The 15,644-nt window shown below is 53.4% G+C and overlaps 1 protein-coding gene across 2 annotated transcripts; it reads right to left on the bottom strand.

The window, feature by feature from the left end:
- Positions 1-2,636: 2,636 nt before the first annotated feature.
- Positions 2,637-15,226, bottom strand: ANKK1 (ankyrin repeat and kinase domain containing 1). Of its 2 annotated transcripts, none has more exons than XM_070623129.1 (8): positions 14,904-15,226; positions 9,552-9,846; positions 8,225-8,376; positions 7,913-7,962; positions 7,143-7,298; positions 6,333-6,451; positions 5,656-5,692; positions 2,637-4,734 (listed from the first exon to the last, which is right to left on the bottom strand). In XM_070623129.1, the coding sequence occupies exons 1-8, from the start codon at positions 15,083-15,085 to the stop codon at positions 3,428-3,430; spliced, it is 2,298 nt and encodes a 765-aa protein (XP_070479230.1). In that variant the 5' UTR covers positions 15,086-15,226; the 3' UTR covers positions 2,637-3,427. The 2 variants fall into 2 exon arrangements, with proteins under 2 accessions (XP_070479230.1, XP_070479229.1); XM_070623128.1 differs by having other exon boundaries at positions 6,279-6,451; positions 14,904-15,184.
- Between the last annotated feature and the right edge of the window lie 418 nt (positions 15,227-15,644).

Genomic DNA, 15,644 nt, shown 5'->3' with positions numbered 1-15,644 from the left:
AGTACAGAAATAAGCAAGAGCGGTGATGTGGCTCACAGTGAGAAAGGAAGGCAGGGGGCAGCGGCTCTCTGAACCTCACTGCAGGGGGTGCTGGTGCAGGGTGACATCTCCAGCCGCACCATCAGAGAAGGCTTCACGGGCAGGGACAGGCAAGTGGGATCTTGAAGAGTATAGACTGTGCTATCCAGCAGCCACATGTGGCTACTTACGTTTAACCTGTTGAAATAAGAAATGTGGTTCCTTTGTTCCTCTAGTCACACTTTAACTGTTCAACAGCACAGGGGGCTAGTGGCTATCCTATGGAACAGTTGCAGATATAGAAAGTTTCCATTCTCCCAGAAAGTCCTGTTGACAGCACTGGTCTAGAATGACACCTAGGTTAAGAGTTTGGGTACCTTCAACTAAAATGGGGGAGAAAGGGTGAGGAGTACGCCTGTAGACGGGGTGGGAATGCTCATCTTGGGACCTCCCAAGTAGGAAATTCCTCCCAGTAGGAAATTGGGGTGTTCCTATCCTCCTCCACCCCCAGTCTCCACTAAACAGGGTTTGAGACCCTCCCCTTGGGAATTTCGAGGGCCTCACTAAAACCCAATTCTAAAAGTCCCAGGAAACCTCTGAAAGGCAGCTGTGTTGAAATGGGACTCAGAGTATATGTGTGTGTCTGTATGGTCTGTGTCTACGCTGGCAAGGGGTGGCTTGAAAAGGGAGAAGAAGGGGCTTATAGTCAATGAAGGGGCTGTATGGCCCAGAGCTGGCCAGAAGTCACGACCTCAGGTGTCTCCCGGAGGAAGCGAGTAGAGGAAGCAAGGCTCTGAGGATCTCACTGTAGACCCAGGATCACCAGAGTTGAAACGATTTCTAGGGACAGTCCTGCCTACTCCTTCATGGGTCTCTGCCATTCATAGGACAACAGGTGCAAAAAAACGTCTACCTTTTCTACCTCCTTTCTTCGAGGTCTTTCCCTAAACTCTTATCAATAGGATAAATCAGACGCTGTGGTCCCTGTGGTTCCCTCGTGACCACTGCCACAGATGGATCTGAGCTCACCTGGCTCTGAACCCGTAACCCCACCCCCTTTCTCTGGCCCATGGAGAATCTTAGACTTGGAGCTAAACTCAGACCTCAGGGTACAAGGAGAAGCAAACAGCGCCGTGTCCTCTCCCCACCCTCCTTCCAGCTCCAGCATGTTCTGGCAAAGACAGAACTCCCAGGGGCATTTTGAACTACAAGCCTTGCCTGAGGCTTAGACTCAGAGAACAAGGAGAGTGGGCCAGGAGACCACCAGAGAGTAGCAGGATGGAACAGTTGGCTTAATGGCCCCTGCCCCAGTCCTCAGGACTCCCCACTCATCTAACCAGGAGATGGAAAGAAGACCCCCCCATCCCCAGGGCTGCTGGCCAGTGACTGTCTTCAAGGTTATGCTAAGGAAGGGTACAGAGAAACCAGGGGACGCCCCCTGGCGGTTGTTCTCGGCCCTGGCTGCTCTCCAGGATCCTACCCCAGAGATTGTGGTTTAACTGGCTAAGGGTAAGGTCAAGTGTTTAAAAAGCCCCTCCAGCCAAACACACACGTCACCCAGGAGATTCTAATGTGCAGGCTTGATTTATGGCTGCTGCTCTAGGGCATAACCCAGTTCAGCGCTGCCCCCCGGGCTCTCTGTGGTGGCTGTAGGCTATGGCATGGTGGGGTGAAATGTCCAGGACCCAAAAGGCTGGCACCACGGTCCAGAGGCCACAGGACGGGAGATGCTATGCTCCAGCTCGGCTAAAAAGGACTCATGTACTCAACACATACGTGGGGCAACAGGTTTTCTTTGCCCTGCCTCTCTCATCCCACACTGATACGAGGCTGCTGACTGGTGGCCCCGTGCCTGGGTGCCCAGCCCAGGAGGGAGACACACAAAGGTGGACCTGCCAGCTGACTGGGGGTTGGAGCTGGCCAGTAGTTGGGGCAGAAGATTCCTTTTCTCTAACAATTGCAAAACATCCTTGAGTTGGAGGGGCTGCTTTAGCAGTGCAGAGAGATAGAGAAGAGCAGGATAGGACCCCTAGTACACCTGTCCTGTCTCCACCCACAGCCCCATCCCACCCACTCCCAATAGTCAGCCAGCCTTGTCAGAGCCAGAGAGGAAGCAGAAGCTGGCTGGTCACTGAGCCAGGGCCCCAGCCCTACTCCAGCCTGCCCCACAACCAGCAGGACAGGTCAAGCCTGCAGATGAGTCGCCAGGGTGTGGTCACAGGAAGGGGCACCCTGAGCCACTGCTGGAGAGGAAAGTCCCTGCCCTGCAAGCTCCACACAGAGCCCAGATGACCACCTCACCATCACCCCCCCCTCCAATTCATCATCACCACCTCTCACCACCCCCACCCCCTCCAACTCACCATCACCACCTCTTACCACCACCAACCCCTCCAACTTCCACATATACCCTTGCCTCCTCCCCCAGTGTGAACTCACACACACATATAATACACTTCCAGTAGACCACACACACCACACCCCCACTCCCCTCATCAGCCTCCTATCCCCATGTGAACTCACACACGTATTATACACGTACACCACACCACACTACACATACCACACACACCCTATACTAACACTACTGGCCCCTACATGCAACCTGGTCTCAGAGGTCCATCTGTCTCCAAAGGGGAGACTCAGGCCCACAGCTTTATTGACTTTGGGGTTTCAAACCTGGCCAAATGACTGGACACAGCGAATGGTGGGGCAGGGAAGGCCAGGGGCTGAGTGTCCCACATAGGATCACTTGAGCGCAGTTGGAGCACACCTTTCCTTCATCCCCAAGAGACTGTGTGGGAGACCCAGGCACTGGGACAAGGGCCACGAGGAAGGTGTGGTCAGTGTGGCAGCAGAGAGCTAGCTGGGGTATTAAACGGTGAGCAGCAACTTCCTCCAAACTTTTAGCTCCTGTCCCTCGAGCAAAGCATGTGTGCCTGGCTCTCCTGGCCCAGCTCGAGATTGGGGGCCAAGTCCCACAGACATGAGCTAGGAGGGAGCACTCCCCTCTCCTCCTTGCCTTCCTTCATCTTCAGAGGGGGTTTCCTAGGGTGCAAGCGCCCCTGTGAACTCAAGGGCAAGTGGTAAAAGGTGGCAGAAGTCTTGGGAATGAAGAGGAAATTCACTTCGGGGGTCTGAGTCCAGTTACAGGAGGAGGAGGGTAGGAGTCTGCTGGAGATGCACTTGGAGGAGGAGCTGAAAGAAGCTCTCCATGCCAGGGCCCCTTCCCCAGCTACAACCTCAGTGGTGCCTTCCCATCCCTCCATCACCCAGGAGACCACGTTCCAAGTTTCCTCTGAAGGTCAAGGGGCAGGTGGCAAGTACGGGTGGGGAAGGGGCCCTCCCAGAAGTCCAGCTTCACTTCCACCAACCCCTCTTCCTTAACAGTAAGGAGACCCCAGGTTGTCTAAACATCCATCTGGGCTCCAGACTCATCACTGCCCAGAACAGCCAATAAGGGCTCCTTGCCCTCGAGGAAGGGGACGATGCCCTGCTTTTGGCTCCGGAGGGCCAGCTGCAGGGGTGTGCAGCCCATTCCATCCTGGATGTCCAGCTGGGCACCGGCTTTGACCAGCACTTTGAGGATGGCCATGTTGCCCTGGAGGGCAGCCAAGTGGGCAGGTGTCCAGCCTACCTTGTTGCGGGCATGGACATCTGCACGGTGCTCCAGAAGGTTGACGACGCTCAGGAAGGTGCCCCTCTGGACAGCCAGGTGGAGGGGTGTCCAGCCTGACTGCTCGGCAGCATTGGGGTCAGCACCACATTGTAGCAGTGCTGACACCACCACCTCCGCCCCATGGCGGGCAGCCAGGTGCAGGGGGGTCCAGTTCATGCCTCCAGGAGCCCCCAAGTCTGCGTGGCTCTCAGCCAGCAGGCGGATGATCTCCAGGTGGCCTTTGTAGGCTGCTAGATGCAGGGGCGTCCAGCCCTGCTGGGTCGGCAGCTCGAGGCTGGCCCCATACCTGAGTAGCATCTTGCAGACAAGGTACTTGCCCCTGGCAGCTGCAATGTGCAGTGGGCTGTAGTTCCTCTGATCAAGGGCATTGGGGGCAGCCCCACTCTTCAACAGGTGTTGGATGGCCCTCACCTTGCCTCGTTCCACCGCCAGGTGCAGTGGTGTCCTCAGGTTTCTCTGCCGAGCATCCAACTCAGCCCCCTGGCCTGTCAGCAGCTTGACCAGGTTGACGTGGCCAAAGTAGGCAGCCACATGGAGGGGGGTCTTGCCCTCAGCCTCATGCAGGTTGGGGTCAGCTTGACGAGAGACCAGAAGCCGTGCCACATTCTCAAAGTTGTTCTGTGCAGCCAGGTGGAGTGGGGTCCACCCCTCATGCTCCTGGGCATCCACGTGGGCCCCGTGGTCCAGAAGCAGGCGGGCAGTGCGGTCGTCCCCATTCTGGGCTGCAAAGTGCAGTGGGGCCCAGTCGTCCTCATCGGCCAGGTTGGCATTGGCGCCGTGCTCCAGGAGCAGAGTGCAGAGGTCAGGCTGCTGGTCCTGGGTAGCGATGAGGAGAGGCGTGTAGCCGCAAGCCGTCTGGCAGTCCACGTCAACCTCATGAGCCAGCAGCAGCTTCACCTGCTCCATACTGCCCTGCGCCACCAGGAAGTGGAGGGGAGTGACCTTATTCTCATAGATACGCAGCTCTTCATCGCTTGGGACCAAGCTCCCACTGTCTGAGAGCTGCAGGACCCGCTTCAAGTAGTCTCCTGAGTTTCCTGGGAGGAAGAAGCGGTTGACAAAAGGACCTCTGACCTATCCAGAGGTCTTCTCAGCCATCCCCCTGCCTCCTGGAAGTACCATCCAAGAACACAGACTACTGGACTAAAGGCTATGTCTTTCCTGATATTACGCATCTCTGCATAGCCTCCCTTGTCCTAGAGAACTGAGTCTGGCAGTTCTTCCCGTGAGGATGAGGCAGAAAGAGGCCTGGGTGCAAATCCTGACTCCACCCCTTAGCACCACTTGACCTTGGCCAGCTCTGCCTGTTTGAGCCTCCAGGCCCTGATCCATAAAGGGGACACGAACAATGCCCACCTCTTACGGCCACTGTGAGGACAATTATGTAGGTAAGAACTTTCAGAGGGGAGTCTGGCACAAAGTAAGTAAATATAAGTTGAAAATAAGTTTGTGGTGGAGCCCTACGATCTGGACTTCTCCTGAGGCCATTAAGGACTCACTTCCTCCTGCTCCACCCAATGGTACATCAGAATTTAAAGCAATAATAATTACCCCCCCCACCACCAAATAAATAAATAAATCACTGCCCAAGCCAAACCCCCAGAGATTCTGATCTAGTCCAGGGTGAGGCTCAGGCATTGGCATTTTTTTTCCTTTCCCAAGTAATTCTAAGGCACAGCCAGGGTTGAAAACCAATGCTCCTCCTCCAGGCCAGGAAGGGAGGAGTCTGGCCTTGCAAGAACACAGACCCGAAGGGGAGGCAGAGCCAGGCCCCCAAGAGCCTGTGCATTTCTAGAACACGGAGCCGGGTGCCAGGAAAGAGATACACCGACTCCTGATTTGTCACAGGCCCGGGGAGGAGGGTGGGGGCCGGGGAGGATGGGGAATGGGGATGGTTGGATTGCACTTTCTCGTCCACTGCGAGTTCTCTGGTTCCCGCTGTGGCACTCCGGACTCACCGATGTCTGTTAGCTCCTGGTTGACCTCCACACTGACCTGGGGAGGGGGAACCAGAAGACATAGGGGCAGATCAGACGAGCCGGGCAGTTCTGGTCTGTGCTGTCCTCCACTCCTTCCCTCTCTCCAGCATTCCTTGTCACCTGTCAGGACTCACATCCCACCCTTTCCTAGGAGACCCTGCTTTTACGCCAGAGGAAAACCCTGAGCAGCGGAGACCCTGCCAGAAAGAGATGGCTCAGGGCCTTGACTGCCTCTTGGGTCCCACGTAAAGGAGGGTGGCTCTGCGGGTTCTGCTGGAAGCCCCATGCTAGCCCAGGGCTGGTTCCCATGTTAGGGAATAGAACAGGGCAGCAGAGTGACGACGTTGGTGCCCATGGTGGGAAAGCCTGGGAGAGCAGAGGTCTTCCTCTGTAGGACAGGGCTCTGCTTAATCCTACACATGTGAGAGAAGTTATGTCCTTCTCAGGGGCTCTGAGCTACGGCCACCCTTAGCCCTGAGTACAGCTTTCTGCAAATTAGGAAAAGATGTTCCCAAGTGGGCTGCCTGGCTTGGCCAGCAGAGTGTGGGCTGGCTCTCAGTCCCCATTTGCACCCTCAGCCAGGTAGCTCGTGAAGGACACACCTGTGCACGCATCCTCAGCACGTGCCAGAGACCATGCCCCACCACCGCACGCACCTCCCAGGGCTGGCACAGAGAGGGCTTGCAGGACACCTTCCTGGCCAGGGCCTCGCTCTCTGGGTCGGCCACAGTGCTCTGGAGCAGGGACAGCAGCATGTCTGTCTCGACTGTGATGTCTGCTCCACGAGGGGAGAGAGAGGAAAAGGAGCACAGGCTGGTCAGCAGTCCTTCCACATTATAGATATCCTGACATTTCCCACAACCCCCAAAATCCATTCCTGGGCCCACGTGCATCCATACTGGTACACCAGGAGGCAGGAAACCCGGGTCCCAGCCTGGGCTCAGCAGGGCCACATTGGCAAGTCACTGACCCTCCAAGGGTCAGTCCTTTTCCATAAATCAAGGGGGAGGGACCAGGCGATCGCTAAGATGCTCACACTTACACACAGCTGTGCGTTTCACAGTCTCTAAGAGGCTGGATGACCTCCAGGTCCCTCCATGCCCTGTGATCTCATGGTTTGGGAACATGTTACAGATGAGGACACCATAGCCTGAAAGGACCCGGGTGACTGGAGACCCCAGCAGCAGCAGAGCCAGGCCCAGAAGCCTTCCGACAATCAGAGTTTTCTACACTACCTCCCACAGGGGCACATAGCCCAGAGAGACTGGACTGCAGTCCTCGGCTGCCCCGGTCCCCCTTGCCATCCTCCCAGCACTGAGAGGGGGATTCTGCCCTAGTGCCATAGCAGGTGTCTCTCTGCAGAGCTCTGTGGTGTAGCTGGGCTCTAGTCATCTCCTCTCCTGGCACCTGGCACCCCGGCTCTGCCCAGCTCCCCAGTCCCTGGGCAGGTCAGACTAGACGAGAACCTGGAAAACACGGCCTCTTCTTGGGGTCCTGGTCCCAACAGCGTTTCATCAGGTCCACCATCTGCTGGGCCTCACCTGGCCACTCCTCGGAGACGGGCTGCAGGGAGGGCCGCCCGCCTGTGGCCACTCGGACGATGATGGTCATCATGCTGAAGCCTGCGAGAGGAGGCCCGGGCTGTGCGGGTGCTGTGGGGCAGGGGCAGAGGGGCTGGGCAGGAGGCAGGGGCTCTGGGGAGTCTGACAATGTGGTGCACACAGCTGGGACTCCATAAATGCATGGGGAGTAGACAGCTGGATTGCAGGTGGATTGGAGGTTCCAGTTTGAGCAGCTGAGTCTCTGGTCCAGTTCCAGCCACCTCCCAGGCCAGGACCGGACATGACCCCACCTTGCAGGCCTCTGCTGTCCAAAGGCAGCAGGCCTGATCAACAGGCCTGGGTACAGGCTTGACTGCAACATTGCAAGGTTATCCAAGTTCCCTGGCACTCTATTTCCCCGGCTCCTCAGTGGCAGGGGTCAGGTGGGAGAGGCAGGAAAGGGCCAGAGAAGCAAAGGTCCCAGAAAGCATGGGCTGGGCTGACCTTTGCCCTTCCTTTTACTGTTAGGAGAGCTCTAAAAAGTAGGGGGAGGAGGGAGGGAGGGTGCGGATGGGAATCTCTGAAGAGAAGATGGGTCCCTGACACAAACATGCCCCTGTCCTGCTCCCACGAACCCTCAGCCCTCCCACAGCCCCTTCTAGGACCCCACCCCAGGATGCCACCACCGCTGCTACCTGAATACGGTTTCTGCTGAGTGAGGAGCTCCCAGATGACAATCCCGAAGCTGCAGAGGGGAAAAGTGCTCCCTGAGTGACTTTCTCTGATATCCATGGTCTCCCCAGCCAGGAGGGCCCCATGGACCGCACAATCCCAGGCATGGCCTCTCCAGCCAGAGTCCCCCTCCAACCTTCACCCTCCCACGTGGGCAGGGAAGGGCTGGACCTCCTCTCTGTCCCATCCTGTCCTTTGGGCCGCAGGGTCCAGGCAGGGCAGTGACAACAAGCTACCTCCCAGGCCTGCGGCATGGAGCCCTGCCTTCCTCTCACCTGTACACGTCGTACTTGGGCCCCGGGGCCTTGTTAGTCTCCACGAACATCTCAGGGGGGATGTAGCTGAGGGTGCCCCGCAGAGCCGACCGCTCAATGTACTGCATCCGGGTCGACTGTTCCATCCACTTGGACAGGCCGAAGTCTGAAATCTGCGAGGAAGCCAGAGGTGGGGATGGGAGCAATTGAGTCTCGCCTCCAGAAAACTGCCTTAGTTTCTCACCCTCCCGCTGTCCGCCTCTCCAGTCTAGGGCAGCAGTTAGGAGCACGGCAGCTCTACCACGCAGCACCTGGCCGATCTTCGATAAGTTACCTCTCAGAGCCTCAGTTTCCTCATCTATAAAATGGAAATAATATGAATACTTAACTCATAGTACTAGTATGAGGATTCAAGGAAGAAATATGCAAAAAGCACTTAGTAAGTGCTGGCACATAATAAGTTCATGGTAGGTGTTGCCATTATTCAGAGGCACCGTGGATAAAGTTGCCGTCTTTGGTGAGCTTCTGTTCATCCCACTTCCACAGGCACTGAAGTGCTCACACCATGAATATTTATCCCCTCTTTGTTTCCATCCATTGCTTCATTCAAATGCCAATTGACCATCCACTGAGTGCCAACTAGACTGGGCAGCGAGGACCAGGCAGCAGATAAGAAAGATGAGATCTCCTCTGCCCATTGTTCTCATAAGAGCTTATTAAAATAGGGGGTACAGTCACTAATGAAATAGTTTCACAAATGACTATACCTATAATTGGGGTTAGCAATATGAAGAGACAGAGGTACAATGAGAGTATACAACAGGGGCCTGTTGGGGTGGATCACAGAAAACCTCACTGAGGAGGTGATGTTTAAGCCAAGAGCTGAAAGACGAGTGGGCCTTTGCCAGACAAAAGAGAAGTGGGGGAACACTGTTACAGACAGAGCAAACAGAATGTGCAAAGGTCCTGGGGCAGAAAAGAGTGTGAAATGTTTTAGGAACTGAAAAAATGGTCATCGTGATCTTTTTTAGGATTCATCTCATTTACACACATCTATTTATACCCAAAGCAAAGGATGAGAGGGATAGGGATTATTCTACCCACATTAGAAATGGAAGACCAAGGCCAAAGAGGGTTATTGCAGGCATACTGATCCCTGCTTCATGCATCAAATTTCACTGCTCATCCATCTCTGTTTTAGGTGTGATCTCTGCCTTCAGTATGCCTCCATGAAGGGAGCTGCTTAAAACTCTTGATGGACCAAAGAGTCAGGCAGGTAGATAATCCTGCTCACCTGGAGGAGACTTGGGAGGGAAAAGGAGGCAGAAGGGTTGCCCAGGGCCCTGACCTTGACGTGCATGTTGCTGTCCAGGAGGATATTGCCTGGCTTGAGGTCCAGGTGCAGCAGAGGCGGCTGAATGCTGTGGAGGAAGTTCATGGCCAGGCTGGTCTCATGGATGATGCGGAACTTGAGCTGCCAGCAGAGGCAGTGGGTGGACAGCATCTTCTCCAGGGAGCCATTGGCCATGAACTCCATCACAATGCCCAGGGGCTTCCTGCACACCCCATAGATGGACACGATATGCTGAAACTTGATTTTCTCCATTTTGGCTGCTTCTTCAATGAGGCAATTCACGTCGGAGCTATGGAGAGTGGGGAGCGAGAGACAGAAGGAGGTGACCCATTAATTACAGAGCAATTAGCAGAACACACAAACTTGGCTTGATGCCAGGCTGTGGGGACCCAGAGAAGCCTCTGGAGTTTGCAAGATGGTGGAGGAGGGGAGAGAGACATGAAAGGATGCCCAGCAGGATGTGCAGATTGAGGTCCAGATGGCCAGAAACAATAAGACAGGAAGGAAAGGAGTCTGCAGATTTAGGAGCAAGACCATTCTACAGAGGTGGCCACAAAAAGCCTGCCATTTATTCTGTGCACTTGTTTAGATGCTTATCTCCTCCAGGAGATTGCAAGCCCCTGGAGGACCAATATCATTGCCTCATGCTTCTGTTTTAAAACATCATTTATTGCCATTTTGATTATGAAAGTAATACAGATACCACATAGAAAATCTAGGGGATACAGAGAGCTAGAAAGAGGAAAATTAAATCCTCAGTAACCCAACCTTCCAGAGTTGGCCTCTGTTAGTATTTTAGTATATTCTCCTACGATACATTTTCAAGGTCCCTCTGGTATTTTCCCCCTCCTTTCACTCCTCTCCTCCTCTCTCTCTCTCCATCACACAGTGTGGGCTGTTTTGTGATCTGCGTTATTGTAGCTGAGTGCTTCTCTACATCATCATTCTTCTGAAGCAAGCTCTATGCGGCTGCATGCTATCCCATTCTATGGATGGAGTGTCATCACTCATCATGGTACTCCCCACGGCCGATTGCCATGCACAGCACAATACGTCTTTGTTGAATTGAACAGAAGTCAAGTCTTAAGGGAAGGCCTTATAAAATAAGCATTTGCAAACCCTCCTGCTCTTTTCATTGTATGAGCCCACAGAACAGTAAATATGCAAATTGTTAGAGATTGTTTGGGGATCGCACGGATGAGGATTAAGGAGAAATGACATTTTTAAAAGCACAGTATTTGCAAAGCTGTGTTGGCACTGCAGTCAGAAGCTGCTGGAAATGTGCTCACAGGGCCACCCTGGGAAGCCAGCCAGAGCCTCCTGACCTCCAGGAAAAACCACCTGCTCTCGCTTGCATCTGGACAGGCGGGCCCATCCAGGTTTCTCCTCTTCTCGCCTCTACTTCTCTACTGTTTCAGAGACCTCCCCTCCACCTCCGTGATATTTCTATCTGTCTCCTCTTGTCCTTTAGAGTTCGCAGGAGCATCTGTCATGAAGTGGAAAAAGCATGGGATATGGCGTCACATTGCCCTGATTTCAAATCTCACCGCTTACTCTCTGCATGACCGAGGAATAAACTCTCTGGGCCTCAGTTTCTTAACTATAAAATGGGAACAATAGTGACTTGCACCATTCCCCTTGACACCCTGACTTCTTGAAAGCGTTTGCTGTACCTATAGTCTCTCTCTTTTCCTCATCTCGCACCACCTGCTTTCATCTAGTGTCTGGTCTCAATACTTCACTGAACAGCTGTGGGGGAGGTCACCAATGACACATGGCTGTAGCCTATGCACAGTTTTCAGGTCAGATTTCTCATTCTTTTTTTCAAAATATTCACTTGCCTCAGTCGTGTGCCAACATTCTCCAGGATTTCTCCCTCTCTTTCTGGTCACTTCCTCTCTGTCCCCTTTGCAGGCTCCTATTCTGTTACTTGACTGCTAGGCTCAGCGCTAGGCCCTCTCCTTTCCTGCTGTTGCTAGATGCTCTGTCTGTAGGCAATCTCAACATCTCCAACTGGGTGTTCAATACTTCCCGAGTCTAAAGCTGAACACTCGATGCTCACCCTAAACCCGCTCCTCCCTCAGCCTTCCTCATCTTCCATCCCTCTAGTCCCCGAAGATCTTGATGTCATTCTTGACTCCTCTCTTCCTCCCCCTCAGCACCTCCTGTCAGCTCTACCTGCAAAATATAGCAAGAAGCTCATCACCTCTCACCACCTCTACCCACTGGCATCTTGGCCCAGTCTCCTAATTGGCCTCTCTGCTTCTCTCTCTTCCTCTCCACCATCTATTCTTAACTCAGCAGCCAGAGTGATGCTTCTAAAATGTAAGTCGGAGCACATCCCTGCTCTGCCCAGGACCCTCCAGTGGCTCTCTTCTCATTCACAGTAAGAGCCAAAGTTTTGACAATGGCCTACGCAGCCTTGCAGGATCTGCCCTGGGCATAGCTTGCTGGTCTCATCTACTAACCCCTCCCTTCCAGCTCTGTTCCTACCATATTGGCCTCTTGCTCTTTCTCCACCATGTCAAGTATGTTCCTGCCTCAGGAACTTTGCACTTGCTGTTCCCTCTGCCTACAACACTCCTCCCTAAGAGAGCCACATGGCTTGCTCCTTCTTCGCTTCAAATCTCTACTCAAATGCTAAACCTTTCAAATCTAAAATAGCAACCTTACCCCAACTCTAGCAACTCTTATCCCCCCATATACAGATGGCCCACAAATTAATATTTCTAGATTCTAATTTTTCTGGGAAGATCAGACTACTCAACTGTCCTTGGGTATTTTAATCAAGAAAATGTCAGGTGGTGGGAAGTGTTACAGATAAAAATATTTACCTATTTATTTATTTACCTTCTATCTGCCTCCATTAGATGAGAAGCTCCACGTGGACAGGGACTTTGTTTTGGTCTCTTAGTGCTGAATAATACCATCCACGCCCTGGCTTCAATTACTGCCTATCACAAGTGACTCACATATTTTAATTTGCTTAGCTCACATCTTCACTCTGAAGTCTACTTGACAAAATCCTTGGCTGTTTAAAGGCACCTTAAACTCAACATGTACAAAACTGAACTCGTGCTCTTCCTCTCCAAACCCGGGCCTCTTTGCATGTTCCATTTATTATTTGTCAATGACGCCATTTAACAAATATTTATGGAGCACCCACTATGTACCAGCCACTGGGGATAGAGCAGAGGACAAACGGACCAGACTCTGCTCTCACAGAACAGACATTCTAGTGGATCCTTTCTTCCTTTGGGCAAGCGAGACAATGAGTTCCCCTTGACACTCATCTCCCTTATCGTGCCCCCACAGACAATACAGCACCAAGGAAAGTGGATTTTTACCTCCTAAACACTGTGTAATTTATTCCTTTCCCTCTCTCACCAGTACATCAGTCTAGACTCTGATCATTTCTTGCCTGAATGATGACAACAATTTCCTACCTGGACCAGCATCCACTCTACCTTTCCAACCCATTATCCACACTGCAAATCTGATCAATTCCTCCCTGTCACCCCTCCCCCCGCCTGGTTATAAACCCTTCAGTGGCTCTCCACTGCTCCCTCTCTCAACTCCAGTCACAACAGCCTTTTTTCCATCCTTTACTTCCTATGCCCCTCCTGCCATGGGTCCTTTGCACATTCTGTTGCCTCTTCCTGGAAGGCTTTCTCCTCTTCATCTACTTAACTCATACTCATCCTTCACATTTTAGCTCAAGTGTAACTTCCTCAGGGAAGCTTTTTCATATCTCAGTCAAATACTATTAATAAGTTCTCACAGAACCACAAATCTCTCCTTTCTTACACTTCTTACAGTAACACACTTACATTTATGTGTGGGATTATATGATTAATGTCTTTCTCCCCCAGGCTGTAAGCTCCAGGAGAACGGGGCCATGTCTGTTGCATCCATCATTATATCTCAGGGTCTAGTGCAGTCTGACACACAGTAGGAGAGCAATAAGCTCATCAAATAGATGAATGAATGAGGAGATGGAAGGAAGCTCCAGGGAAGTAGACATGTGACAGTCTTAGTATAGTACTCCATGCATGGCAGGACTCAATTACCATTAAATTCCTTAGCCCTTTCCACACAGGGAACTCCCAGGACTTGGGAAGGGAAGTGGTGGGAGTTACTGTCAATGTCTGACAATGTAGTCTTGTCAATGCCATCTGTCTCCTTTTGTTCTTTGCTTCAAAGGCTGTATATGATTTGGACAAATCTTAGAATAACCTGACTCTACTCCAAAGCCAATGGGAGGATGCTGAGGGAGGAAGGTGAGTGAGTCTGGAGCTCATTCATTTTGCCCCTATTCATTAAGCAGGTGGGGTCTGGGAATTAGAGAAGAGACTGGCTTGAGTGTTTGGGAGCTAAGGCTATTTTAGGAGCTGGCATGGTGACCACACAGAACATGACAAAGAATATCCAAATTAGATGCCACCCCAGGCTCTCCAGTGGATGTCCCAGGGGTCTTGGGAGGAGGACATGGTTATCATGATGAGGCTCATATCCCAAGTGTCTCCTTCATGGTTGCACAGGGGGTAAGTGCATAGTCGGTATCAGCGTATTTGGTGGGAATGAGACTGGAGCCCATCCCAACAGGAAGGCAGAGACAGGTGGAAACGCTGGGAAAGAGGCAGTAAGAGAGAAAAGGAGGCATGCCGAGGAGTGGCCATAGAGCATAGGATGAGAGTTGGGGAGGAGCCAGAGACAAAAACAAGAACAGAGACTGTAGTATTCCAAGTTTGACCTTCCAGCAGGACCTCTGTGAGAACCAGTAAGTGGCCTGGGCAGGTTCTCAGGCCAGCGGGTTGGGCCATCTCCATCCCCCAAGCCTCCTCCAGCCTGAGCTGGCTGGGCAGGGGCCACACCAGAGGCCATGTGGAGGGAGAACCTGGTTCTCCACAGATCGCTGAGCATCACTGAGCGAAGTCCCCAGCCTCCCAGCAAGCCCTTGCCTGCCCTGAGAGTTTGGGAGTGGGTAGGAGAGTGGCAGAGGGCCATCAAGAGCAATCATCACCACCCTCACCCCCAGAAGGAAGGAGGCCAGACCAGTTTGGGAGGTCAGATGGGACAAAGGCATCTTTGGAGGGTACTTCCTGTTCTCCTTTTACCTTTGTGGATTCCAAAAACAGGTATGGTGTGCCAAGTGCATTTCAGGTGTGGAAACGAACTGACATGGCTGTGCCTGGTGAGCTCAGGCCACTGGGTGGAGTTCAGAAACACTGAGGGGAAAATCTTCACCTTCAACCTCCGCCTGCCCCCCCCCCGCCCCCCCCACGGGGAGCTACCTGGGCCTCAGTTTCTCCTCTGTGAAAGGAGAGGGGCGGGGTGGGCGGGTACCTGGTGGTGTCCGGCAGGAGGCAGGGGGAGCACTTGATGGCATACTCGGTCCTCCAGCGCTTGTGCCGCACCTGGAACACCTGGCCAAAGCCGCCGCTGGCCACTCGGCGCCAGTCGCCGTCGAAGTCGTCGCGGGTGAAGACCGTGAGGCTGCCCAGCCGCTGTTTCACGTCCGCAGCCATGAGGTCTGCGCGGCCGCCCGGCCCCTCCGGACCCCGCGCACTCCCGCGCCTGGGCTGCAGGCTCGGAGCAGCCGCCGCTTCCTGCTGCTCAGGTCCCGGGAGGGTGGGGATGGGGAGGCGAGCCGGCCCTCCCTCCTTCCTCGTGAGGAGGAGCCGATCCTGCCCTGCAAGGGAGGGGAAAACCCAATCCTGAGCCCTGAGGCCCCAAGCAGCCATGGGGGGCCCGAGCCTGGGAAGAGGGGATGTCCCATTGAATCACCCCCAAGAGACCCCTCCCCGCCTCAGCATCCTTCCTCAGTCTCATCCTTTGAGTGTGAGGTCCCAGAGGCAAAGAACTCTTAGATGCCTCATTAACAAGTGGAATGATGCTTAGGGATTTAGGAAAGAGCAAGGTCAACCTAGAGGCTGCTGATTTCTTTCCAATGGTATGGGTAAGGAAGTTCCTAATTCCTGCCTGGCTAGGAAGTCTGCAGCCATTGGGTAGAGAAGAGAGAGCCGGAAAGGAAAGCTCTGCCTTCAACTGCCGGCTCATATCTATGAATGGGAATGGGCATGAATG

The sequence above is a fragment of the Equus przewalskii genome, chromosome 6, assembly GCF_037783145.1.
Source record: "Equus przewalskii isolate Varuska chromosome 6, EquPr2, whole genome shotgun sequence".
Classification (NCBI taxonomy): domain Eukaryota; kingdom Metazoa; phylum Chordata; class Mammalia; order Perissodactyla; family Equidae; genus Equus; species Equus przewalskii.
Note: the sequence above shows the minus strand (reverse complement) of the source record. Positions and strands in the feature narration are given on the sequence as shown.

Coding starts and splice junctions, on each gene's coding strand:
- ANKK1 (XM_070623128.1), bottom strand. CDS start 15,085: ATGGCTGCGGACGTGAAACAGCGGCTGGGCAGCCTCACGGTCTTCACC. Junction 8,377..9,551: donor ACAGCAACATGCACGTCAAG/GTCAGGGCCCTG, acceptor GCTTCCTCGCAG/ATTTCAGACTTCGGCCTGTC. Junction 7,963..8,224: donor CCCAAGTACGACGTGTACAG/GTGAGAGGAAGG, acceptor TCCCCTCTGCAG/CTTCGGGATTGTCATCTGGG.